Source organism: Monodon monoceros, unplaced genomic scaffold (assembly GCF_005190385.1).
Source record: "Monodon monoceros isolate NGI ecotype Baffin Bay Population unplaced genomic scaffold, NGI_Narwhal_1 Super_Scaffold_5, whole genome shotgun sequence".
Lineage (NCBI taxonomy): Eukaryota > Metazoa > Chordata > Mammalia > Artiodactyla > Monodontidae > Monodon > Monodon monoceros.
Window position 1 is genome coordinate 46931950 of NW_021703782.1, and position 26990 is coordinate 46958939.

At 40.7% G+C, this 26990-nt stretch overlaps 1 protein-coding gene and 1 non-coding gene across 5 annotated transcripts in view; one reads left to right on the forward strand and one right to left on the reverse strand.

Moving 5' to 3' along the window:
- SH3GL2 (SH3 domain containing GRB2 like 2, endophilin A1) overlaps positions 1 to 26990 on the reverse strand; it is a 208110-nt gene that overhangs the window by 64280 nt on the left and 116840 nt on the right. For all 4 annotated transcript variants that reach the window (XM_029203777.1, XM_029203776.1, XM_029203778.1 and 1 more), the window contains exon 2: positions 6356 to 6424. In XM_029203777.1, coding sequence (XP_029059610.1) covers positions 6356 to 6424 — 69 coding nt within the window. The remainder of the gene's footprint in view (positions 1 to 6355; positions 6425 to 26990) is intronic.
- LOC114884878 lies at positions 24964 to 25079 on the forward strand. Its single transcript, XR_003790940.1, has one exon. It is a non-coding gene; the product is annotated as a U5 spliceosomal RNA (small nuclear RNA).

A 26990-nucleotide genomic window follows, 5' to 3' on the forward strand; every position in this document is an offset into this window, starting at 1 on the left:
GCTTACTCCCATTTGAGAACAGCACAGCTTAATTCTGAACTTATGACATTGTACCTAATGACTTCCTTAATGCCCAAATTTTCCTACTGCTTGAAAACAAGTTTTGATGTGTCCCAAACGGCAACTTCCATTTGTGAGCACCTGAGCCTGTTTCTTCAACTACCCTTGTCTGGACTGGGGCACGGAGTCATTAGGGAAGGCTGTTTAGAGGAGGTGAAGCTAACTATATAAGATACAGGCATGTTTGCAGGAAATAAAAACTTATCTGTATGAAATAAGTTCTGGTTTTTTTTCCTCAAAGTAAAAGCATAGGGACATATTCCTCTGGTCTTTTTACTTCAGTTTTCTCATTAGCAAGATTTTAGCAATTCTCAATACATTAGCAGGTTCTTCCTCCACTATCCAGTCTTGTAATTTACAACTATGTGTAGGGAGAGAAACAGCTCTCTCAACCCGCTTTACTCACTATAACATTTCCCTTCTTCATGCTAAGTCAAGGGTTGGCAAACCATGGCCGGTGGGCCAAATCTGGGCCACTGCCTGTTGTTAGATTTTTTCCTTTTTAAAAAAAAATATTTATTTATTTTTGGCTGCGCTGGGTCTTCGTTGCTGCGTGGGCTTTCTCTAGTTGCGGCGAGCAGGGGCTACTCTTTGTTGCAGTGGCTTCTCTTGTTGCGCAGCACGGGCTCTAGGTGCGAGTCTTCAGTAGTTGCAGCACCTGGGCTCAATAGTTGTGGCTCACAGGCTCTAGAGCACGGGCTCAGTAGTTGTGGCGCACGGGCTTAGTTGCTCCGCGGCACGTGGGATCCTCCTGGACCAGGGCTCGAACCCGTGTCCCCTGCATTGGCAGGTGGATTCTTAACCACTGTGCTATCAGGGAAGCCCCCGTTGTTAGATTTTTAAATAGTTGGAACAATTCAAAAGAAGAAGACTATTTTGTTGCACATAATAACTATACAAAATGCAAATTTCAGTGTCCTTGGGTAAATTTTATTGGAACACAGCCATGCTCCTTCATTCAAATACCACTGATGCTTGCTTTTGCTCTTCAATAGCAGAGGTGAGGAGCTGCAACACAGACCGCAGACGCCCTCTGGCCCACAAAGCCTAACATATGTACAGAAAAAGTTCGCTGCTCCCTGTGCTAACGTTCTACTTTCACAAAGGCATGCCACGCTGAATCTGCGGATGCCCATCATTTCACCAGCTGCCTCAGTCTTTAGAGACAAGATACAAGAGAACTGAAAGGCACCAGATTGACTAGAATGGGGCTATTGTTTTGAGGCATCTGAACATTACCCTTCCCCATTGGAAAAGGAGCGGACACTGTTTCCTGAACACAGGAGGCAGCACAGGTGAAAAACACAGCATTCTTTGTGGACTAACAAAAGGACTGAAAGATACGACTTCACAACATCAGACACTGCGTTACACCAGATGCTGTCCCAGGGACACAGTAGCAGAGTTTAAGAAAAATAAAATGGACATCTTAAAATGGAGCACAGTTTGTGGGTTTAGTGATCAATGCTAAATAGATGAATTAAGCACCCACTTAGATATAGGCCAACTTACAGTGGTTACGCAAAAGAGATGTTAAAATGTCATATGAAACACGAAAATCTTTCAAATTCTTAATTTTTCTGTCACTGAAATTAAGAAAATGTACCTATTAAGAATGAATGCACACCCACTTAAAGGACAGAACCTAAAGGAGAACACCTAACTAAACAAATCACAGAGACACGATGAAAACAGTATCCTGGGAAAGTCTGTCTGGCAGTGAGATACAGGCTGGTCCAATAAGGGGATGTTTTAATAGTCCCCTACTGATATGGAAGAATTAATGTACCTGTCCCCAGACTGCTCTGCTTTACAGCAGTTACCTTATGTATTTGGAAAGCCTGATTAATGAACTGCGTGTTGAAAACAAAAATAAACAACACATTAGGCTGAGACTGCCCCAATGTATTTTTTTTGTTAATCTTCTTAGGCATTTACCTTCAATGAACATTGGCTTGGAAACATGCTGCAAACACGTAACTGAGAAGAAGCTAGTCTTCACTAAATTTCAGGATAAGCAGAAAAATGTCTTTAAAGCTCATCTTGTTTGGGGCTCCCACCCATCCTACAGTTCCACATCAGCCAGTGAGTGTCTCAGTACCGTAATCCACACCTTCTCTTTTACCACCACACCCATGAAGAAGACATTCACGTATATGACCGGTGCTCACGGTGCACTCGGGGATATGTGAAACTCTGAGCATGCTGGCTGGGACTTCACTCCTTTCTCTCCCATTTGGGATAGATCACTAGAATCCAAGTGAGACTGACATTATGAAAAATGACATTAGTAACAAATTACTTGCCCCAAAACTCGAAGGAGATGACAACTATTGTGCTTCACACAGAATGTGGGAACCGTGGGTTTACCCTCTCTTTAAACGTGGGCAGTGATGGGGAATTCAGTAATCGCCAAGGCTCTTTTTTATTTAAAAAGCTCCGACAACAAAAACTTCTTTCTTATGTTGAGTCTGGATCTACCTCCCCATAGCTTCTACTCGTTGATTCTAGCCTACCACTTGGGCTTAAACAGAAGGATCTAGCTCCTCTCCATCCAATGACTAGTTAAGTATATGGAGATAATGACCATAGACATTCTCCTATAGCGCTTCCCCCACAGGCTGCTCTGCAAACAATACATTCCCTCACTCATATAAGGAATGACAATCTTTCCATTCTTTCTCAACATCTGCTTGCCTTAAAACTTGAGGCTGCCCCTTCAGAAAAATTCCATTCTCATTAAAATGGTCTACAGCCATGCTTTCAACTTGAGGACTCCTGGTTTCAACAGCAGGGATTTCCCATGACACTTTTCAGGCTCCTAAAAGAGACACTGTACCCCTTGACTTGGACTTCTTTCTACATCACTCATATACACAGAAACAAGAGAAAATTTCAGGATTTAGCTCAGGTGCCCTTTCTTCTAGGAAGCCTCCACTCGTCTACCCAACCTGAGTTAGGTCTTCCATGAAAATACTCCCCAAGGCATCAAGCACCATTGTCCCATAAGACACTAATCTATGTGTCTATTTCTTCCATCGAAACTGGAAGCTCCTGTAGGCGGGAACTGTACCTTAATCATCTTTATATTCCTGGCGCCTAGCAGGATGCCTGCCACATGGACGCATTTACAGATATTCCATGTGAATTAATGAACATGCCCACACACCACACACACACACACACACACACACACACACACAATCACTGCAGCAACTGATGTAAATTTCGAAGAAACCAGAGGTCCCTCCAATTCTAGTGCTTCCTCTTGATAAAAAAATCTGCAGCTTTTCAAAGAAAAAAAAATCTGCACAGTGTCTGTACCACGGTAAGAAATTTAGTCTGTGAGGAAGCTTGTAAGCAACAAATACCACTTAAAATGAACAAAGAAACAATTCCATGCAGGCACTTAGGAGGAGGACAGAAATGGTTACAGGCAGGGTTCCTGCAGCCACAACAGAGCCGAAGGGGTCCACGCAGTCAGCTCCGGGACGGGAAGGCTACAAGGGCTAAGAGATGCACATGGTAACTTTACTGTATCTTAGCAGGAGAGTGGATGTGGTGGCTGATTACGGAAACAACCTCTAGGAATACCCACTTCTCTCTCCCAGTAGTGCTGTGTGATGCAAACCTCTAATTTATCTCATTTTGTTGTCTCACTGCACCTCTGAAAACACAGTGAACAAAGGTCTCTCTGCTCTAAAGGAACAGGATGAACAGGAAATTGACCATGGAAAGGTGATTCTTCTGCAGGTTTGGGAACACTGAGCTAAAATGTTTTTGTGTGTAATAAACATATAAACAGAACAGATTTGGAGTCTAAATCTAAAGCATGTGCTTTCCAATTACCACAGAAACCTCTACCTTTAATGTGAATTTAACATGAGTAGAGATAAGGCAAAAGATGTGTGGGATGAAGCGGAATAAACGGAATAAACAATTTCCACACCTCACTAAAACCTAAATCTCTCAGTCTACTTAGTTATAAACCCAAATACAAAACCACAAGTGTGTTCTTCAACCAGCAAAACCTTATTATGGTAATATCTAGATTTTGAAATAAAAGCTTCAGAAACTCATTATTTTCTAGGAAACAGGAGAAATAAACCTTACCAACAGACTCAGAGGGACGTCTGTGGGTCTCTGCCTGAAGTAAAATGTTTGTAAGGTCCTCTTTTATTTCAATTACTTTGCAAGACTGGCATGGATTCAAAGGCTCAATTAGTTGTTCAGTTATAAACACTGTTCTCCAAATTTCTTATTCTTTTTAATCTCATTTAAGAAATAGAAAGTTAGTTTGTCTCAGTTTAGGCAGTCGGCTACCAAGCTTATTACCTCGTGTCCTGGCAGAGGCTGAAAGCAAGACTCAGATTCTGATTCCTTAGTCCTAAGTTCCTAAACACCTGCCTAACCTGTCATTAGTGACAGGGCACTGGCCACGTGGAATATTATACACTCCCTCCAGGGTGGGGATGGGAGGGAGACGTCAAAGGATAAGGGGGACAAAGGAAAACTGGGTGTGGACAGAGATTGGTGCAAATGAACAGACCCACAGGGCTGCTCATAAAGAGGGGAGTGGTACTATGGGGACACTACGGCGAGCAGAGGAGTCAAAGCCAAGTCATTCTGAGCAGGTGTGTCGGGTTCTGGAGACTCATTATATCTCCTATCAGTGAGGCTCCTTATTCTATTGGTGAGGTCCATCTCAAGAACTTAGCCAGAAATACCAGCTAGGTAAACACTAAACAGTCTCATTTCACAAGACTCCTGTCTCTCAGCAACTCATCTTTTATTCAAGAACTCAAATGTGTCCAGTTCTCTCTCTCTCTCTCTCTTTTTTTTTTTTTAATATTCATTTATTTATTTGGCTGCACTGGGTCTTCGTTGCAGCATGTGGGATCTTTAGTTGTAGCTTGCAGGATCTTTTAGTTGCGGCATCTGGATCTTTAGCTGCGGCACATGGGATCTAGTTCCCTGACCACGGATTGAACCTGGGCCCCCTGCATTGGAAGCACGGAGTCTTGGCCACTGGACCACCACAGAAGTCCCTGTCCGGTTGTCTCTTGCTTGCTGTTTCCTTTACTAGAAACGCACTAGGCTCTGCTAACTCTTACTCATCCTTTATATCCTCACTTAAATATCAGGAAAGTCTTCCCTGACCACCCTATGTGGGTGAGTTTCCTCTGCTCCAAGCTTCTCTAGTGCCATGGTTCGTTACCCTTGCAACACTGGTCAGTATTTGTCCAATGTCTGTCTTCCCCACTAGATTATGAATTTAATGCAGTCAGAAATCTTATCTATCCTGTTCACTACTATATCCTACATGCCTGTCTCAGAGGAGGTACAGAACAAAAATTTGTTGTATTCATCAATGAACTCTTCAGAAGAAAAACTGAAAAAGACAGGGCAGAAAGTAAAAATGTGGTTTCTGGGTATCACAGGCTTTCGCCATCCTCTCTGTTCAAGTGCAGGGTTTGTATTCCCAGATCCTTTACTCATCCACAGTTTAAAATCTAAAATAATTAATTGCACAATGCAATACCCACTCTCCATCATAAGCCTATGTATCTCTTTCTATGGACAGTCTCAAAGTGAAAGAAAAGTAAAAGAGAAAATACGGCATCTGTCACAAGAAAAATGAAAAGGCTTATTTTGTTCACCACCTCCACTCTCACTTGTTGAGAACCTGCTATCTTTTAAGGAAGAATGTTAAATGATTTATATTATTTTTAATCCTTAATAAAAGTCTCTGAAGAACGAATTTGTATTCTCCTTTTACATTTATGAAAATATAGAAGCTCAGAGCAATATGCTGACTTGTGCAACAGGCAGTAGAAGTGGAGCTCAGGCCAGGGTCAGACCGGCTCAGCACTGTGTTCACTACACATGCTGCCTCTGGCTGGCACAGTCCCCTCAGGAAAGTTCTTGAAAGCTAGAAAGTGACTCAAATTCTCCCCAAAACGTTTGGTACATCATTCCCCACCTTCTCCTCTTTTCGTCCCACCCCAGCACAATTCAAACACCAGCGCCATGTTGCCCCTATTTGGAAAAGTAATGATAAAATCCATTATGACATTTCACCTTCATGGAGGCTTTGTTCTTAGGATAGTAAAAAAAAACAAGATACTTTACATTTTCTGTTTTAAAATATACACTAAAAGGAGAGTACTTTTAAGAATAACAAAATGTATTCGCAGGTACCAGTGGAGAACGGTTTCCCCTTTCCTTTCTCTCTTCTCCACTTAGTATGCTGGGCAATTCTATGTCAAGGGAACTCTGAGTGATGAAGACTCACCCTTTCCATCTCTTTGAAGTCATCATCTAGCTTGGTTCCTTCAGCTCCTCCAACTTTCTCACTCACTTTCTGTAGAAAATAACCCAAAAAAGGAATTATAAATAAAATTTCTTTTAAACATGTGTCACAAGTTTTAAGCACTTTGACAAACATCATCTAATACAATCTCATAACTATTCTCTGATGTAGGTGGGCCGTCCCACTTTCATAGGAGACAGCTTTGGCTCAGCGGATATGAACAACTTACCAAAATCTATGCATCTGGTAGGTACTGAAGCAAGAATTCAAACTTATATCTTCTGATTTCAACCCTAGTGCTCTTTCTATTATATAAATCATCACACAACTATCAAATCACTAACGTTTTCGTTTTGAAAGTTCCTAGGGAAAACAGCATCATACAGTAATCATTTCCCTCTGATAATGGATCTAAAATGCTACCTAGGTAGAAAATTGCTACATCTTCAACCTATTCCTCAATGGGCTGTTGAACAGATAATCACAAGCATCTATCAAACTGGTATGAAAAATATCAGCCTAGCTGATCTTCAGATCTTATAAATCTCCCTGTAGCTGTCTACATCCTTATATACATACGATAAACTATGTGGAAAGATGTTGAGGGTACTTCTTTGCTACCCAATCAATTCCCATTATCATACATTTTACTTTCATCAGTTTACATATGCCAATGGTCATTTTCCACATGTAGAATTCATGTTCATTAAAAGATTATTCTATTCTGTTTTGAAATAAAGACTCAAATTAAGTCTAATAAAAATTATGAAGGGATCACAAGGAAGATACTTTAATTTCATCAAAGACAGGAAATATTAAATGCTAATGACACCAGAATTTCATTCCTCTTAAAATAACCGTAAAGGTAGTTAGATGCTTTTTACTAAGATGTCACTGTGCTACATAAAGTTATCATACACAGACAATGAAGTATAATTTTCCATTTCCTTTAATAGCCACTGTGTTGAGGGTCTTTGCAGAGGATCCCCATCGTGGCCAGACCTGCAGCAACCTCAGTAACAACTTGGGTCATCCAAGTGAGCTTGGGTTACCTCCTTCTAAAAGGGTCCTGGGATACATGGCTCCATCTTTCTGGCCGTGGAAGCTCTGATATCCCCTTATAGAGGGCTGAGGTATAGTCCTTACACGCTCTTTCTTTAACTCCTGCCTTCTGCCATCAGGAAAACCTCTAGAAGAGATAACTCTTGGGAAAACCAAGAGTCCGAATTCTATCACCACTCTGGCCCAGGTTTCACCTCAGCAGCACTAACAGGAGGAATATGCTATGATGGAAGGGCATGGAATGGACTGCCATGGTACACAGAGTTGTTATGAAAATAAATGGCATAGTAAATATAAAAACCGGTGCGTGAACCTACAAGACATGCAATATATCCTAGTTCCGTTCTCTTACCAGTAAATTGTATATCTGATTAAATACCCTGGTCTTTCCCATCAGTTTATTTAACTGTTGTTTAGTACTTTGAGAAGAATCTAGCAATTTTCATTAACATAATACAATGTTAGGCAGATAAAGGTCAATGATTAAAAATGAAATGTTAGTAAAAACAATATTCACATCTTTAATTTGTATAACTGGCACTTTCACTTGTACTTTATCATCCAGTAAGCATACCATAAGAACTATGTAGAGCAGACATTATTCCTATGTTGCAGATGAGAAAACTGAGGCTTGAGTAAATTAAACTGCCTGTCCATGGTAGGGATCTTTAGCTAGGAAGAGGTGGAACCAGGACCTGGAAGGCAATTTTCCCAAGTAAACCCTAGGTGGCTTTGCATTTGCACCACAGCACTGAAGAGCTGTCCGTGGTGCTGGCCACTTCTGCCTGAAGTTCCTTTAGATTCAAAGGGCCAGATGGCCAGAGTTAGATTCACTGCTTTAACCTTCGGTCCCTGACATCAGCACTCTCACTTAACCTGTATCCTAGGTGATGATGGCTATCAACTATTTCAACAGTCTGCACAGATCCAGGTTTTGTGTAGCATCACTATCACCAAAACTAAAAAGCCTGTATCAGCTGTGATCTGGCCCAGAAGTCAGCTTCTTTACCTACTTTCTTAAAGACGTTTACCAACGCAGAAATGGGGATGGGAAGGCCTTAGGATTCAGTTTAGAACCTCCTAGTGGAATTCCAAGTGCCAGTAACATAACCTGCATGTTGAGGTTTAAGTTATAGAAAAAGGGATAGAAGGGGACTTAAAGGTTATTAATATCGAATTTTCCCTATCACCAAACTAATTTTACTATGAGTTTTACACTGATTCCCTCCCTTTCACTTTGCTCAGTGATGGCAACTTTAGCTCATACTTAAGCCCCTCTTGTGTCTTATTCTTGAAGTATGTGGTTTTCTGTTAAATTTGGGCTGGGAAGCTCTAATCTTCGTGAACTCCTGCACAATAAAGAAATATAAGCTACACAACCCCGACTCAACTGTCTCAGTTCTACCTGTCTGTTTTCGATGTCACGGAACTCACTATATCACAAGGCCCCATTTTAGTTAAAGAGGATCATTATAGATATACCCCTCCCATGACCCGTGAATGAGATATTTAATTTTCATTTGCAAAACTGTCACAAAAACCAAGCAGCTGAGAAATGTCTCCATTTACAGTATCATTAGAGAGAATCCTGGTAACCTTGGGTTAATCACATTTTGGCCATCTCTAAGCCATAAAATATGACCTTCATCAAAAGCACAAGGGCTTACATAATACTTTCAATCCCATATTGCTCAACTGAGAGTAATTTTAATTTCCTCCCATTTTGCATCCATCAACAGGTTAGCACCACAATTGCTGGCTCTATATCAAATGGGATCACACTGGCCATTAGTAACTTAGAACTAGTCCTGGTAACTCACATGGAGGACAACTCATCAGTCCACTGGCTTTAACTATTTGGCTTAAGTACTGAGGGGGAGGCAGGGGGAGGCAGGAAGACAGAGAGGAAGGGAGAGAGAGAAAATATGAATCTTTCTATTCTCCACAAAAGCTGACATTTGAGCTGCTCTGAGAGAAACAGTTCACCAAATATACTGAATGAAGCTAACAGGTAGATACTGGTCCTGGTCTGATTATTCGGTTGATATAAATTTTCTTATCTAATTAGATTCACGGAAAAAGAAGAGTATTCAAAACGACATCCACATTGTTCTCTGGGCTATTTTTTTTCCCCAAGTCACAAAGGATCTAAACATATCAAGGCATTGAATTAAACAATGTGTTAAATAACAATCTTCTCACTCCTTAGGAGTATGCCAAACATTTTCTCCTCCTGTTCTTTAAATAACATTACTAAAACTTCTATTGCCTTTGTGTATAAGAGTCACGGTGAGGAAGACAGGCTCTCTGAGCTCATCTGGCCAACGATGAGTTTTGTTTTCCTCACCTAGCACCATTTATTTAAGAATAGTTTTGCCCTACTATTTTCCAGTGAGGTGGTTCCTAAAACCAAGATTTCATAGAATTGAATGATTTCCGATGCTGTTTAGTATACTTTAGCTAATATGCTTGCTTTTTGAGAAATTGATCCCCTATTTAAATAAATACCAGCAAAAGTTATGTGAATCAAACAAAACAGTATAAATGAGTCGATATGCCCACCTGTACTGTCTAAAACCAACTCTTCTGTTCAAAATCTTCAATCGTACCCATGTAGCACAACACTGAGAGCTTATACTCTTTTTTTTTTTTTTTTTTTTTTTGCGGTACGCCTCTCACTGTTGTGGCCTCTCCCGTTGCGGAGCACAGGCTCCGGACGCGCAGGCTCAGCGGCCATGGCTCACGGGGCCCAGCCGCTCCACGGCATGTGGGATCTCCCTGGACCGGGGCACGAACCCATGTCTCCTGCATCGGCAGGCGGACTCTCAACCACTGCGCCACCAGGGAAGGCCTGAGAGCTTATACTTTTAATCTTATTTTCTATTACACTCTCCACATATTCTGTATTCCAACCAAACCGAAAATCTCACCTTCTTCTTATTCTTCATTGTATTCCTCACAACACAGACTCAGGAAAGATTTGTGGACTGAACTACAGTGTAGTTTTGTAAATGTTAATGTTAAGATGACTGAAAGGAGGCATAAAGTAAGGCAAACAAGACGGATTACCTCACTCAGGGATAGTTTTTCTCTTCAAAAAAAGAAAATAAATAATATAATCAACTCACGTTTTAAATTAAGTCTTAATTCTGAGTCTGCAGTAGTGTTGTCTCATGCTATTTTTTTCTATATGCCAAATAAGAAAAATGTCAAGGGAACCAGCAGCAGGAGACAGCTTAAATAAATGACCACTGTTCCCAGCCCAAAGGATGCCTCCCGCTTTCCAACAATGACTCACCCTCTCTCCCACATCAACTGTCAACTCTAGGCAAAAGACACTCCATTCTCTAGTTGCAGCTCTGATTCTTCCCTGCATTGCATTTCAATCAAACACTGAAGATCCAACTACCGTATCTCCAGCTACTTTTTATAAAGGTCTCCTTGAAAATCACATCAGTGAAATTCAATAGACTTAAGACCAAATTGATTCATACGTCACTGCCTAATGTCCCTGCAAAGTTATTTACTGCCTAATGTCCCTGTTTTTCTTTAGCTTTGTCTCATCATTCATTATACAAAGCCGGGTTTCCTTAGCATCCACCAAATATGCTGCGTTAATTCCTTCTGCCTTGTACCTGGACCTATTTCTCTTTTCTTATTTTCAAATCCTATCAATTCTCTAAGTTGCTCACCCAGATTTCACCTTCTCCATCTTCATCCTGATTGCCCTAGATGGAAGTTACTAGATTTCCTGTGAACTCTTAATGAAACACATCATCTGTTGGACTCCCTGGAACTAGCTACTTGATGAGTAAAATTGCTGAGAACTTCTGCTCGTCTTATTGTAGGATGCAAAAGGTGGGAATCATGTCACATGCTTCTTTGTCTGAAAACATCTGAGACTGCAGTACCTAACACAGTGTTTGCAGAGCAGACAATTATCAGTTGAAAAAAAAATGTATCTCAATGAATTATTCTAAGACAAAAATAAATTGAAGGAGGACCCTTAACTATGAGTGAGCACTGGTTCTCAGTCTTCTTTCTGAGACTCTTACCTCCCCTGTAAAGTGTCATATCTTCTTCGCTGTCAACAGGCAAAAAAATAGAAAATTCAAAATATTGTTTTCCCAATATTTGTAGAAAGGCATCACCTACGATAATAAATAAAAGAAGCCCATACTCTGAATCTTAATGAAAGTTCTTTAATTATTATTCATTGGTTAGGTCCTAAAAATTAAATGGTAATACTTGATGACATACCCAATATTCAGAAGGAAACAGAAAAGTCAAAATTACAGCAGTATTTTCTTGGTATCTGGCTAAATACAAGTAGATCTTGTTTTTCCAGATGGTGGTATTTCCATGTATGAAAGGCAGGGTGGATAACACTTTATGGGATATAGGTTTCACACTAGTTTTTCTTAGCTGTCATTAAATTGGAATGCTTAAATGCCATGATATTTTGAAAGTGAATTTCAAAAAATATATATTTATTTTTCCCGTCAAGAAATGTTGTATTCTTTCTTAGAAAATGAGTAAAGGCATTTTCATCTATCTAAATTGAGTTAATTGAGCTAACTGTGCTATTTCTCACTATATTGAAGAAAAATAGAAAGGTTCCTAAAAATCTAAAAACTAGTGATTCCCCCCACCCCCGCCCCAAGAATTCAATAGAATGACGAATGATTTTCTTTGAATGTCTGGAGCCACAAACTTTAAAGTGAGTTTAGGTGAGCTAAGCTCTTGGCCTTTTCCCTAGCTTTCAGCCTATCTTGCTTCTTGTCAAATACTATACAGAAAATGAAGAAATTAATTTGCGTGATGTTCTCTGAGCTTCTGGTGCGGTTCACTGGAGTTAAAAGCAGTAACTTTCTAAGCCCTGTTTCCCTAAAGTGAGAACCTCCCATGGACTATGTGGCTAATTACTTACACACACCCCTCAAAGGGAGTTGGTAGGAGAGGTATCATGCAAGTTTCAGTCCCTCCCTGGAAACATAGTTTATACTATCACCTACAGTTTCATTCACAAGTGATCCTATTTCTGTCCTTCAGAAAAGAAGAAAAAAGTTTTAAGTATATAAAATGTGCAGAATAAATAACCACTTCTATATTTTTCAACTCCCCCCAAAAAATCTAGTTCCTCATCGGATAAGGGGTAATTTAGCAAGGGGGATTCACAGAGTGGGAGAGTATTTCCATAAAGTTTCCCATCCCTGGCAATAGTGAAAAAAATACACATTTTCATAGTTTACTGCAATAAGCCACCAAAATTGAACAAAACATAAAAAGACAGCGTCTGCTAAAAATAGATACTAAGACTTGGGGCTAGAATTATGTCACTGCAGTATTTTTTTTTTAATTCTATTTAAAGCTCAGTCATAAAATCCCTTGAGAAAAAAGCAGAACTCAAAAAGAGAAAAAAAAGGTACCAGTAATTCATTTGGGATTTCAGTCCTGGTTAATGAATAGCCTAGAACCTAATGCCTGATGACTCAGCTGATAAGGCAAGGGGAAGTAGTACCAGGCCTTCAATTGTTAAGAGAAACTGCTGGGAAGCCCTTTTTTGTGTGTGTGAACTGAAATCACAAACTTCCCTGGACCTCTGTTTCCTCATCCACTAAATGGGGCAGGGGTAGGGTGTGGTTAGATAACCAAGAGAGTTCTAAGATGTCTTCCAATTTAAAATTTGATGTCTATTTGTATTATGGTTAATTTGATGAGTCAATTTAGCTAGGCTATAGTACCCGGTTATTCAATCAAACACTAATCTAGCTGTTGCTATGAAGATATTCTGTAGATGTGTTAATTCCACAATCAGTTGAGTTTAACTAAATAAGATTATCCTTGAAAATGTGGGTGGGTTGCATCCAACCAACTGAAAGGCCTTAAGAACAAAAGTGAGGTTCCCTGGAGGAAGAAGAAATTCTGCCCCCATATCCTACTGTTTCTGTTTCTCTGAAGAACCCTAATTGATGCAATTTCTACCTGCTGGAGTGCTGCTTATAGTACAATCAAAGGTAGATAACAATTAGGAAAGGAAGGAGAAGAGAAAACACCATGCAAAGTGTTTGAAGAGAAAATGCTATGGAACTCTCCCCCTTCCGACCCCCAGATTCTCAGATTAGGGTTATTTTGATGCAAATCTCCTTCTAAAATTAAAAAAAAGACAATAAATCATCTTTAGGAGGAGATGCCCATAAAAAGTAGAGTAACTGACAGTTGCTGGGTCTCAGCTGCAGGGCAGGCAGCTCAGAATATGCTCCATTTCTATCACTAACGCTTGGACAGCCTTCATCCATCCATTCAAGGTAGGTACCTCACCTTTGCAGAAAGCAAACATCAAGGACAAACTGCAAGCCAATGGGTATTTGAAGACACTTGAGAGACTTCCTGCAAGTATTTCACGCATCCACACTCAGCTCTCTATATAGCATTTTACATCACCAAATGTGGCAGCCAAGCTCTATCCCGAGATAAATCCTCCTTTCTTCCTAAGCCAAAGAAAGCTAGCACCATGCTCTTAGCTGTAGTAAGTTTTACCTTAAATAACAATAAAGAGAAGATATGAAGAGACCTCAGAGATAGTCATGAAAGTGGATGGACAACCACTTGGCATTCAATAAAGAGACACCAGATCCACCATCTTATACAGAAAAATCACTGACCTGCTAATAGAGGGATTCAATTGGGAACACAGAATAACAACACAAAACTCAGAAAGATGGATCCCTGTCTGAGATATCAAGTTTGATAACTCATACCTACAGAAGTTCCATCATCTGAACCAAAAATGTTAAAAGCACCTTAGTGACAAGGCAGATACAGATACAGATTTCATTTATAATCTGGGCAGAATTTCCTGAATGCTAAGCATCTCGTCACCACCTAAGAAGACTAAGCCCTGACAGATGCACCACTCTGCTTCTACCACAAGCTTCAAGGTCTGCTGCCTGCACTGCAGCCGACTCTGCAGATTCACACCTGGTAGGCTCATGCTGAAGTTGGAGAAGGAGACGTGGAGGAAGCTCCCCTCCCCGACAATCATACAAATTCCTGGTTTGCTTTTTACCCATTATTTCTACTATTAGAACTTTGAGTGTCCTCTGCCCCTGCAGGGTATATTTCACAGGCAAGCCTGCTGCAACAGCTAGAGCATGTGTTCAGAGTAATGTCACTGCATCCCACATCATCTAAGAGTTAATTTGACCCCTTCTTTCCCAATATGCTTTTAAGGTGTGGAAAGAAACTACTCACTTCACTGTCCCATTTCCTATTGCCTCAGTCAATTCTGTACCAATAGTTATATTTCTCACACACACACAAACACTTATATAAACACAAACATATATGTGGGAAGTATTTGGCATTCCTCCAGGCTTAGAGTTGCTCGAAGTTATACATTAAATTGGGGACAGGGTCTAAATACAATTCCAGCACTCCAAACTGGCACTACTGGCTTCCTTTCCTTTCAAGTTTCTGCCCAGTGCTTTTCAACCAACCATGTGGGAGACTTGCTCTTGAATGAGTTGACTGATTGCAAAGCTCTGATAAAAATATGCCAAAAAATAAACTATGGAAAGGACACAGGAAAGGATACTGTCTTTTTAATTCTTCTCAGGCTTACTGATGTGCTAATGTCAGCTAGGGGGTGGTGGACACAGGGACCCTGAGAAGGCTGTCCTCTTATTTGTTCAATTGGGACATGAGAGAAGAGATGGAGGAATATTTGGAAGGGACTGACTTAAGAAGAGGCTGGGCATCTCTTTTCATGACAGGGAAAAGTGAAGCCAAATATGTATCAAGAAGACACTTCCTAAAGTCACTTCCCTAAAGCTCTGGGGTGTAGGGAAAAGAAAAATGAATTAAAAATTTTAACAACTTTAGTGTGATATAATTTGCATGCCACAAAATTCACTCATTTAAAATATACAATTCAATGACTGTTAGTATATTTACAGAGCTGTGTGATCATCACCATAATCTAATTTTTGAGCAGTTTCATCACACCAAAAAAGAAACCTGGTACACATTAGCAGGCAGCCTCAACTCCATTCAAGGCCCCACCCCCTGGCAGCCACTAATCTACTTTCTGTCTCTATGGAAATATCTGTTTTGGATATTTCATATAAATGGAATTATATAATTATGTGGTCTTTTGTTTCTGGCTTCTTTCAGTTAGCATCACGTTTTCAAGGTTCATCCATGTGTGGCAGGTATTAGTACCTCCTTCCTTTTATGGTTGCATATTTCATTGTATGAATATACCATATTTTCTTTGTCCATCCATAAGGTGATGGACATTTTGTGTTATTTTCTAGGTTGATAACCTTGGGCAAATCATTTTACCTCTCAAGTTTTCTGACATGTGGATAATTCAAAGCCACCTCACAGGACAGTTATGAAGATTATATAAGATGACTGAGTAGGTGCTTTGTTGACGGTAAAGCACTTCACCAATGCAAAGGATTAGTGTCGTTACTCTATAAGAACCACCACGTGACTCTGTTACCTAAAGGTAACACGGTGACATCACAGACATGGCGACTGTAAGGTTGAGACTTCTAAAATATGTCTACCCAGGACTAACTTGTGGCAGAAGGAAGACACAGACACTTCCCAAAATCCAGGCCAAATAAAGGCTTGAAGGCCATTAATACATACGGCATCGACCCAGATGAGGAACTTTAAAGAGCAAAATGGTGTTCCTGCGGGCACTCGTTACCAGTTAAAGATGAACTGGAGATTTACATTTCAGAATGCAATGCTATACTGAGAACCCATTTTTCAGAAGTGACCTCTTAAGTTTTCTTATCAAATCAACTCACGTAGCCAGAGTTCTGTGTTACATCGGTTCATGGAGTTAGCAAGTAGAGGTTAAGTAGGAGAATGTGAGAGGAAAGTGAATACATTCATGAGGGCATGCAGTATGTTTTTTTCTTTGGGGGGGTTGGGGTTTTCCTGGCAAAATAAGGGATTCCAATTCTAATTTGAGGTGACGTTGCAGGAAGGAGGGAGTCTGGTCACCCCTCAGAATAGAAGCACTGCAGGAGTAAAATTGTGTTTTTTGGGACTACATCATCCCATGGGTACCTGTGTGTGCTGGAGGGTAGGGAGAGGAGCAGGGATGGGGAGCACTGAGGACATGGGGTTGAGATAAACAGATACGTTATGGTCAGACAGCCAGGTCATACCAGAGATAGGACTGAAACCCAGGTCCCTTGATTTCCATACTCAATAAGAATCCTGTTTTCCAGGCTTCCCTGCTGGCGCAGTGGTTGAGAGTCCGCATGCCGATGCAGGGGACACGGGTTCGTGCCCCAGTCTGGGAAGATCCCACATGCCGCGGAGCGGCTGGGCCCGTGAGCCATGGCTGCTGAGCCTGCGCGTCCGGAGCCTGTGCTCCGCGACGGGAGAGGCCACAACAGTGAGAGGCCCGCGTACAGCAAAAAAAAAAAAAAAAAGAAAAAAGAAAAAATCCTGTTTTCCAGGAGAGAGTCTACTTGGGTTCGCGGTAATCAATAGACACCAATCTGCAACATCAGAAGACAGTTTAATGTACGAAAGTTCTTTAAAAAATTTAACTTGCTTTCCGTAACTGTCTATATTGCTAAAAATCATTGCTAAGCATTTTCTTGGTAACTAACAAGACTTGATTAATATCAGTTAGGTTTTACTGTCCTTCAATAATAAGTCTGTAACTCTCTTCCTGTGCCTATGTACCTACTGTGATCAAATCGTCACGAGGTCACTTGTACCTTCCCCTGTAAAGATGTCCAAATTCCCCTGTGCTCCCACAGCCCTGGTGACACTGAGCAAGACACTGTAGGGCCTTCCCAAGGACAGACTCCCCACCCCTCATATCCCCCACCTGCCTCTTGTTTGTAGAAAAGCTTTAGTCTCCTAGGCTTTCCCCGAGTTCCAAAGAACAAATTTAATCAGAAAAGTGAGAAAATGCAGAAACAAAGGAAAACAGTCAAGCAAGACAAAATAATAATAGGTTAGTCAAGAACCTTTAGTTCTTCCTCAGGGGCTACAGATAATATCCTTAGCCATGTCCTTGAATTGTTTTGCAGATACTAAAACCTCCACCAGGTGGAAGAAGCTAACTACATGATGACCATGAGCACGTAGCCCCCAGACCAGCTGGAGCCTGAGGACTGATAATGCTGATCCCTGTGACCTCACAGGATTACCTCACCACCCACCAATCAGAGAACTGTGCACGAGCTGATCAGGTGCCCCATGATCCACTCCCTCACTCTGTCTTTAAAAACCCTTCCCTAAAAGCCATTGGGGAATTCAGGTCTTTTGAGCATAAGCTGCCCAGTCTCCTTAGCTGGCCCGGCAATAAACACTGTATTTCCTTCACCACAACCTGGTGTCAGCAGCTCAGCTTTGCTGCACATCAGGCGAGTGGACCCAAGTCTGGTTCGGTAACACTGGGTCAAACTCTATTCAGCACTTGTTAGGTTGTATTTTGTACTATCATCATCTACTTGAATGCCTCTCCAACGTTTTAGAGTTCCTAGAAGGCAGTGATCTTGGTCTTGTTCATCTCTGTTTCCTAGTGCCCAGCACTGCCCTGGCACAGGGTTGGCCTGCAAGGTATGAGCAGATAAGCAGGCAGTGGATCAGTACACCAACCTATGCACTAATTTGGTCTGCTTATTTTTTTCCTATTTCAGTTCTGTTTGGTATCATTCCCCTGAACAATCATTGTACTTATCTTTTCTTCCTTCCCTCAAAATACCCCTCTACTGGTGGCAAAGTCTGACGGCAAAAAGTGGATATGGATACAGGATAATAAGCAGCAGCTCTGGACACATTCTCCAACAGTACCTTAAACAGTTTTAAAAATATTATTATTAAGATAATATGCTGGCATGACTGTTGATAAGACTACGATGAAAATAAGAAAGGAGAGTAAAAGGAAGAGTTGGCCTATTCCATACCCATTTAAAACACTGGTGATTAGACAGAAGTGGTGCCTTTTTTATATGCTTGTTGCCTACCACAACATCTCCACCACCACCACCATGTAAGATTCTGGCTACTTTCTAACCTCTATCATTCATTTGGAAAGTATTTACTGAATGTTTTTTGTTTTTTGTTTTGCGGTACACGGGCCTCTCACTGCTGCGGCCTCTCCCGTTGCGGAGCACAGGCTCCAGACGCACAGGCTCAGCAGCCATGGCTCACGGGCCCAGCCGCTCCGCGGCACATGGGATCCTCCCAGACCGGGGGCACGAACCCACGTCCCCCGCATCGGCAGGCGGACTCTCAACCACTGCGCCACCAGGGAAGCCCTGAATGCTTTTTATTTGTCAGGCAAGGAAGAGACCAGGAGGAGGATGTGCAAAGGTCCCGGGGTAAGCATGGCTCCTCCAAGAGCCCAGCATGAATGAAGATTAGAGAGGGAAGGAAAAGGCACCCAAGATGATGTTGGAGATGCTGGCAGGAGTCAGACACTGCAGGCCTTTTTGGGCCAAATGAAGGCCTTCATCCTAAGAGCAATGAGCATAAAAGGAGAGGATTTATAATTTTAAAACCTTTTGCTAGATATACTTAGCGCAAAGCAGCTCAGTCAAATGAGAGCTGGGCATCACAAAAGGATGCTGCTTTAGGAAAAGGTTTCATCCCTGCTGGGAGGGCTACACAACATTTTGCTTTCATTTGCAAGACCACAGAATCGTGATTGTCACAAACCTGGCATGCACAAGAGAACATATGGCTTCTTTCTGAAAGAAGTCTTGCCTGCATCAAGTCCCAAATATGCTAATAAAAACATCCTGCTCTCTAAGGAGGCTTAGAGAACACAATTTTGTTGTTGTTGTTGTCCTTTTGTTTTGGTTTTGTTTCCCTTTTCTATACTCTGCATGAAAACCCACAGTGGGACTTAATTTTCTGGAATCTAAAAGAAATGTTCCCAATGAGTTATTTTATAGTTTCCTGTAAACTGTGTTTCTCTGGAGTGAATTACCTTCTGCTCTTACATAATACTTCCTAACGTAGAGCATCCTCAACCTGTCACTTAGAGCTCAGGAGCATATCTTGAACACAGCAGAAGGTTTTCGATATCACTACTACTAGAGGAGAAAGTTATCCTGTGAAGTATCTTTTTAAAAAATGAAGGGGAAGTCTCTTTCAATTGAATTACTCTGGTGCATTTTCTCTACTATTTAAATATGGGTGCCTTTCTTTTATTCTCATAATGAATTACTTTCACTCAAAAAGGTATGATCAACATGTCAAGGCAGAAGCTGGATTTTAAGCACCATAAGAAACAGGTTCCCGAAGAAAAATTAAGAGGAAGACTATTTTCACATGGAAATCTGGCACAAGATTTCAAACTCTAAAATGTAAATACTCATCTGTACACAACTCAGCTTTTAAAAAGCTCACCTTCTGCCCTATTTGTTGTGGATACTTATGAATAAGTAAAATGTAAAAATATAATTAAAGCTCCTTTCATGCTCCCTGTGCCCCCCTCTGCTTCCGCCACCCCCACAGTACCACTCTCCTTCCCAACGGCAGTTTTGTTCTTTTACTGTCTATGTGTCTGTCTTAGTTTGGAGCTTCCCCAAACAGAGTCTGGGTCATGCATGAAGTGACAGCAGTTTATTTGGATGGCGGTCCCAGCAAGCAGAATGAGGGAGCAGAGAAGAGTGGGGCAGAGAAAGGCAAGGCCCAGAAAAGTGTGTTCTGGAGCTGGTTACCACACTCCAGAATTGGGTAATGTGGCTTGCTTCTGCAGTGGTCCCTGTGAGGAACCATGTGGAACACACCTCAGTACTGTTCCTTGGATGAAGCTGGGGCAGTCATCTGATTCATGTTTCCACTGGTTGAAGGTTGCCTCCAGATAGGTCAGGCAATACCCAGAAAAAGCTAAAATTCCAAGACATAGAAGAAACTCCTGGGGCAGAAAGGCTGGAGGAAGGTTGCTGGAACTATCCACCAGGCTATGCTGAGGGAATATGACTCTAGACACACAGAGCCTATGTTTACCAGGGGGTAGCAAATTTTTAGTAAAGCGGCAAGTAGAACTAGGTTAGGACTTGACGGTCAGTGCTATAGACAGTGTTTTCATCCTCCCAAAATTCATATGTTGAAATTTTAACTTCCAATGTGATAGTATTAGGAGGTGGGGCCCTTGGTAGGTGAATAGATCATAAGGGTGGAGTCCTCATGAATAAGATTAGTGCCCTTATAAAAGAGACCCCAGACAGCACCTTCTGCCATGTGGGGAAACAGTGAGAAGATGACAATCTATGAACTAGGAAGAGGATCCTCAACAGACACCAAATCTTAGACTGCCAGCCTCCAGAACTATGATAAATAAATTTCTGTTGTTTATAAATTACTCAGTCTATGGTATTTTGTTATAGCAGGCTTATAAGGCAATCAGATACATTCTATGCCTCATACTTTTTTTTTTTAAATTAAAGCACACTCTACCTTTTATACAGTAAACTTTCTTTCAGAGCTCCAAGCTTCCCTTGGAGTGTCTATCTGACCTGCTATGGAGAAAAGCCATAGCTTGCTTGCTTTTTGTTTGTTTTTACAATAATTTGAAAATATAAACATCATTCTTAGCTAGTGAGTTGTTCTAACATAGGCCATGGGTCAGATTTGGCCCACAGATCATGGTATGCTGAAACTGTGCTATAAAATCTGTAAACATCGTAAAGGTTTATTTTCTGTTTTTAGCATATATAAATGGTATCATACTGCACCCATCCTTCCATAACTTGTCACACATCAAACTTACAGATGTCGCTGTAGGTAGAGGCAGACCATTCACTTGAACTGCTGTACAGTGTTCCTCTGTAAGACTACATAAAAATTTATTTTTTTAGTGATGTATACTTGGGTCGTTTTATGCTTTTCACTATTACAAACAGTTCAGCAATAAGCATCCCTCTGTGAGTGTCTCCTGCTGCATGAGTAGGAGTTTTCTCTAGGATATGTGCCCTGAAGTGAAATTACTGTGTCATAAGGTACACATGATACATGAATCTTTAGTTTATTTCATTACTGCCACATTACTCTCCCAAGAAGTTGTACCAATTTATAGCCCCCCTTCAGTGTACCAAAATTCCCGTTTCTCCACATCTTCCTCAATATTTGGTTTTGTCAGACTTCTTAATTTTTGCAAATCTGATAGTTATGGATGTATATTACAATATTGCTTTCAATTTCCATATTCCTGATTACTAGGGAAGGTGAACATCCTTTCACACTAACTGATCTTCTGGGATACCTATTCTATGGGCTGCCTGTGCATATCATGTACCTATTTTTTTGTTGTTTTGGTTGCTACTGATGTTTGCTCTGCTATTGGGTTGTCTTTTCTTACTCACGTGCCATGTGGTAGCTCTTTATCCTCCTTTTATTTTGAAAGTTCTGGCTGGCTATGACTGGCCTAGGTCAGCAGAGTGCAGACCTACTTCCACACCCAGCAGAGCTCCCAAGTACTCAAAAGCCCCATTGTATATATCACCCACTCTGAGTAAAAATAAACACATCACTTGAAAAATATGGTATTCATCCACTCATTCTTCCAGGGACATTTACTGAGTACTTCCTATGACATTAACGGTACTAGCAACAGAGACATAAAGATATAAGAAACCACAACCTAAGAAGCACATTCAACTACAAGGGATTAATCGCCAGATGAGCTAAATATCACTTAGCCTACAGCAAAGCCTTGAAAAAAATCAGGAAAAGAGGAGGTGATGGAAGCTCTAATCTGGGTAGATTAGCCAAGAACAGACAAGACAGCCAAGAACAGGGTTCTATCTCTCCCCAGCTCCTAGTCTAGGGCTACAGTTTCATGTGAGAGAGGCAGGCTAGGCTGCCAGTGTCTCCCATTCCTCCACTCCTAACCCTCCAATGCAGAAGCACAAATCTGGGCAGGTGCTGCTGAGAGGACTACATCCTCTTCCCCCCCACTCCTTTTCTACTTGCAGGGCAGGGCTTGGCCCCAGGAGCAACAGGCTGAGAACATTAGGGCTCCAATCACCAAGTGAGCAATCCTAGCTCACTCATCAGGCAAAGATTCCACACTGAGAGAAGCAAGCTAAAAAACCATGCAGTGCCTGCTTGTAGAGAGGGGCTGTCACTCAGGGAGAAGTGGGCTACTGTTCCCGTCCAAAGATCTGATGTAATGGCACAGAGGTTCTGCCCAGGAGAAGAGGGAAGACGTAATGACAGAGAGCTCTATGATGCTGCCTGAATCAACGGGTTTTATTTGGGACATAACACTGCTCATGCCTAAGGACACTGTCAAAAACAATGGAGATTCCGGTGGCAAGCAAATAATTACATGCACCTAGTAGCTTCATGATGTAAGTATCATGATGTATCATACGTATTATAAAATGATGGACCAGCCATAAATTTAACAAAGCCTAAGAGACATCCAAGAAGAGTGCTCCTGGGATCACACTCATCCCTGAGGGTCCTAAAGAGGGAGAACATATCCTAGGCTGTACCCACTCAGAAGTAACCAGAGTGGGACTTGGGGCAGTCATGAAAACTCCCCAAGTCATACATAGATCCATCAGCAAAATGTGGAAGCCTTACTGACTTAAAAGGTTTAAGCAAAACCTTTGACCAAAACACTGGCTAAACAATAAGCCACGCTAACCTAGAAGGAAGTCAGGAAGTTGGGCTTAAAAATAAAATCATATTCATCCCTCATGGTCTGGAAGACTTTGTGCCTAGCTAGTGCTGCACCCTCCCTGGAGAGACTGGAGAGAAGACCTCTGAACCACTGGACCCTGGCTAAAAGTGGGTAGAAACTGTAAACTCCCTGAAGTGTGAAAGCAGTCTACAAACCACACACACACATCTAAGTAGCTAGGGCGGCTTAAGCACAAACTGTGATCAATAAATGGTTTATAAAGACCCACAGAAAACCCTTAAGAATTCAGGCCAAAAATAAAAACAAGAAAAAAATACCTAAGCAAGAAAGTCATAGAGGACGTAATGTGGGGAAGAACAGACTTTACAGAATTAGTCCAGCCAAGTCACTGAACAGATAAATAAATGACCTAACAACAACTTCAACAAACTTCCTTCAAAAAGGAACGGGAAAGGAGTGTCAGTATTCAGAGGTGCTACAATATTTTACCTAAAATGTGCAGTTTTCAACAAAAAAATTATGAAACACCCAAAAAACAGAAAAAACAAAACCCAGAAAAGTATGACCCATACACAGGCAAAAAAAACAGGCAATAGAAACTTACAGGTGCCCAGAAGTTAACAAGACTTGAAAGCAGCCATTTTAAGCATATTCAGAGAACAAAAGGAAGCCAAGCTTACAGAAGTGAAGGAAGGTATGATGACAATGCCTCATCAAACAGAGAATATCAACAAAATGATAGAAAATAAAACAAAGAACCACATGGAAACTCTGGAGTTAAAAAGTACAGTAACTGAAATGAAGAATTCAGTACAGTGGCTCTGCAGATTTGAACTGGAAACTTATTAACAGATGAATAGAGACTATATAATCCAAAGAAAAGAAAGAAAAAAGAAGAAAAAAAATAAAAGGAGCTTCAGAAAGGTTTGGACACCGTTAACTGTAGAACATACGTACACTGAAAGAATCAGAAGGAAAGGAGAGAGAATGGAACAGAAATATATTCAAAGAAATAATGGCTGAGAATGTTCCAAGTTTGATTTTTAAAAAACATACTAATCTATATTTCTAAGAAGCTCCATGAACTCCAAGTAGGATGAATTCATAGAGAACCACACCCAAACTCATCAAAATGTTGAAAGGCAAAGATATATTGTTGAAAGCAACCAGAGGAAAACAACTTGTTCCACTGTGGAACATAAAATTAACAGCTGACCTCTCATCAAAAACAATGGAGGCCAGAGCGCTTAAAGAAAAATCAGGAAAAGACATATAAGTTTTGACTGTGGGAGACTGTGGGAGAGAGAAAATCCCAGAACATACATTTGGAAAGGGTCTTCGTAGGTAGCAGAAATCCTCTGGCAAAGAGAGGAAGAACGCAGAATTACCTCAGGAAGGTAGTGCTGAGAGAAAATATGAAGAGAATACTGATCTCAGGTGTTAAAAGATATTACCTAAAACCTACCTTTTCATTACAGTCAATTTTTTTTAAATCTCTCATCTTTGTGATTTGAAAGTTTATGAGAAGTTAACAACTCTTTCATCTCACAGATTGTTGAGATACATTTCTCAACCAGACCTGTCATCAAGGCATTTTGTATTTAAGTTGTTGTATGAAATTCATATAGACTCATTTGTTAATATTCAGAAAGAAGTGACTAAATTATTAACTACTTATAAGCATGTACCATGTGGGTGATAATAAAGGCAAAAGTTAGGTGAGATTAATTACACCACACAATCAGAGAATTTACTCATTCATATTTTTTAATTAAAAATTTAAGAGTTCAATGTTTGTAAAAAATAAAAGTGGGCAGTCAGGAGAAACGCTAGAAGACTCCTCGAACACTGATTATTGATGCTACAAAAAAGTAGAAATATACTCTGGTTTCTCTTCAGATCATATAAATCTTTCACCTTTTACTAAAGATTTCCCTGGAGTGGAACAATTCTGAGTCTTTCCCCAATTTTTTGAGGCCTTGCTCTCGCAAGGCTTATAAGCATGTACAAAAAGCATATGATGTTTTACTTTTCAAAAATATGTCGTTGTTGGTAGTTTTCTTTATGTTAAAAAAAAGAAGTAAGAAGTATATAATGTGAGATTTTGAGGGTACATTATGAAAACTCTGGTACAGAAATAATGCAAATGAAATCCACAAAGACCATTTATTTATACCACAGCAGTAAGCTTGCTTCGTCTCTCAGAAAACGTTGCGGTGGGTTTTTTTTTTTTTTTTTTGCTGCTTTCTGTGTATTTTAAATGTGCTTTTACTGTAGAGTATTGTTTATCTTTTACAGTTGAAGCAAATTTACTAAGCAGGTACTGGTGATTTAGCTAAAGACATCTGTGAAAGAAAGGGGTATGGGGCACCATGAAGCCGAAATAATGAGCTAGCTCAAAGAACCCAGTAATTATATTTAGAGTGCCCTGGATACACCTACACCTACCACTTCCTACTGGAAGCCTAGTTGGTATAATCAGATTTGAACAGAAATTACTGACAGGAGAAAATGGCTAATTCACAAAGACAATAAGTGGTGGTGGTAGCAGCCCTAGCAGACCCTGAAGGCAAGTGGCCCAGAGAAGTCTAGATCCTGATGAGCCATTTGGTAACAGAAGGAACTTTTGTAACCCAACATTTTACAGCACACTCAAAAGACAAACAGTTAAATTACAACTATAAAACGAAACAAAACAGAAGTACTTCCAAAAGGAAATGAATGCTCAAGATGGCATGGAGAAATGTTTTCTCTTGAATAATGGATATCAGCTATACTCAATCAGTTCTTGTCCAGCTTAGGGAAGATAACAGTCTTCCTATTAACCTTTAATCAGTTTTCCTAAAAATCCTGAAGAAAAGGTAGATTGTATTATCCAGGTTATATCACTAAGCTTAAAAGTAACCCACTCCAAGTCATGTAGTTACTAAACCAGGATCTACAGACATCTTAAGGCTATACTGAAGATTCTTTGAGAATGGAACTATGTGACTCATCTTGTCGACTCCTCACGATATAAACTCCTGATAAAAAGGAGACCCTCCAAAGTTAGTGGAGGCAAGAACAAATAGAGTCAGAGGCGGGACAAGATTTACTGCCCTCATATCACAGGTGCACTCCGCCCCCAGTGTTTCTCAACGCAGCGCCCACCTGTACTAGAATTATCCAGAAACGAATTTCAAGTACACTGCAGCACCTCTCCCCCTCTCCCAACACCCACCAGATAGCTAAATCCGAGTATTTGGAGGTAGGGTCTGGGAATGGGAATCTGCATTTTTAAGTTCCCCAAGTGTAAGAAATGCTGCCATATTGTGGCAAACCCTAACCTCAGCATCGTGTCACATCGATATATAGTTCTTCCTCTTACTTACATTTATGATATGCTTGGCAAAGTAAAGAGATGCTTGAAAAATCACGATGAGAAGCTCAAACACCCTGTGAGGGAGACACAGAGTGACCTAGTGTTACAAAATGACGATATCTGAATTTTGCCACTGCTTTCTTCTGAAAGCTGTCTTCTGTTTCTCCATATGGAGAAAAGCTGAAGTATTACCATCACCATCTGGAGTTTTAAACAATAAAGCATCAGTAGAGATTTACAGTGTCCCTAGCTTATAAGATCTGAATTCACTTAAAAATTCACTGAGTACAATTGTCTTTTACAAGCCCTGAACCCAAACAACCTGCAAGAGCAGGAGGAAAGATAAACTTACTGGCATGTTTCTAGCCCCCTGTGGGCACCATCACCTATCCAAACTCATTAATTATGTGGAACTCAGAGGTTTCAAACAGAAGCTTCAAACTGAAAAGGTCAGAGGCATAACAGGCTTCAGAAAAAATAATGGGGACAGATCAGCTATTGGTACATCTCTGACTACCGCTAATAGTAATACCAAACACACTTAC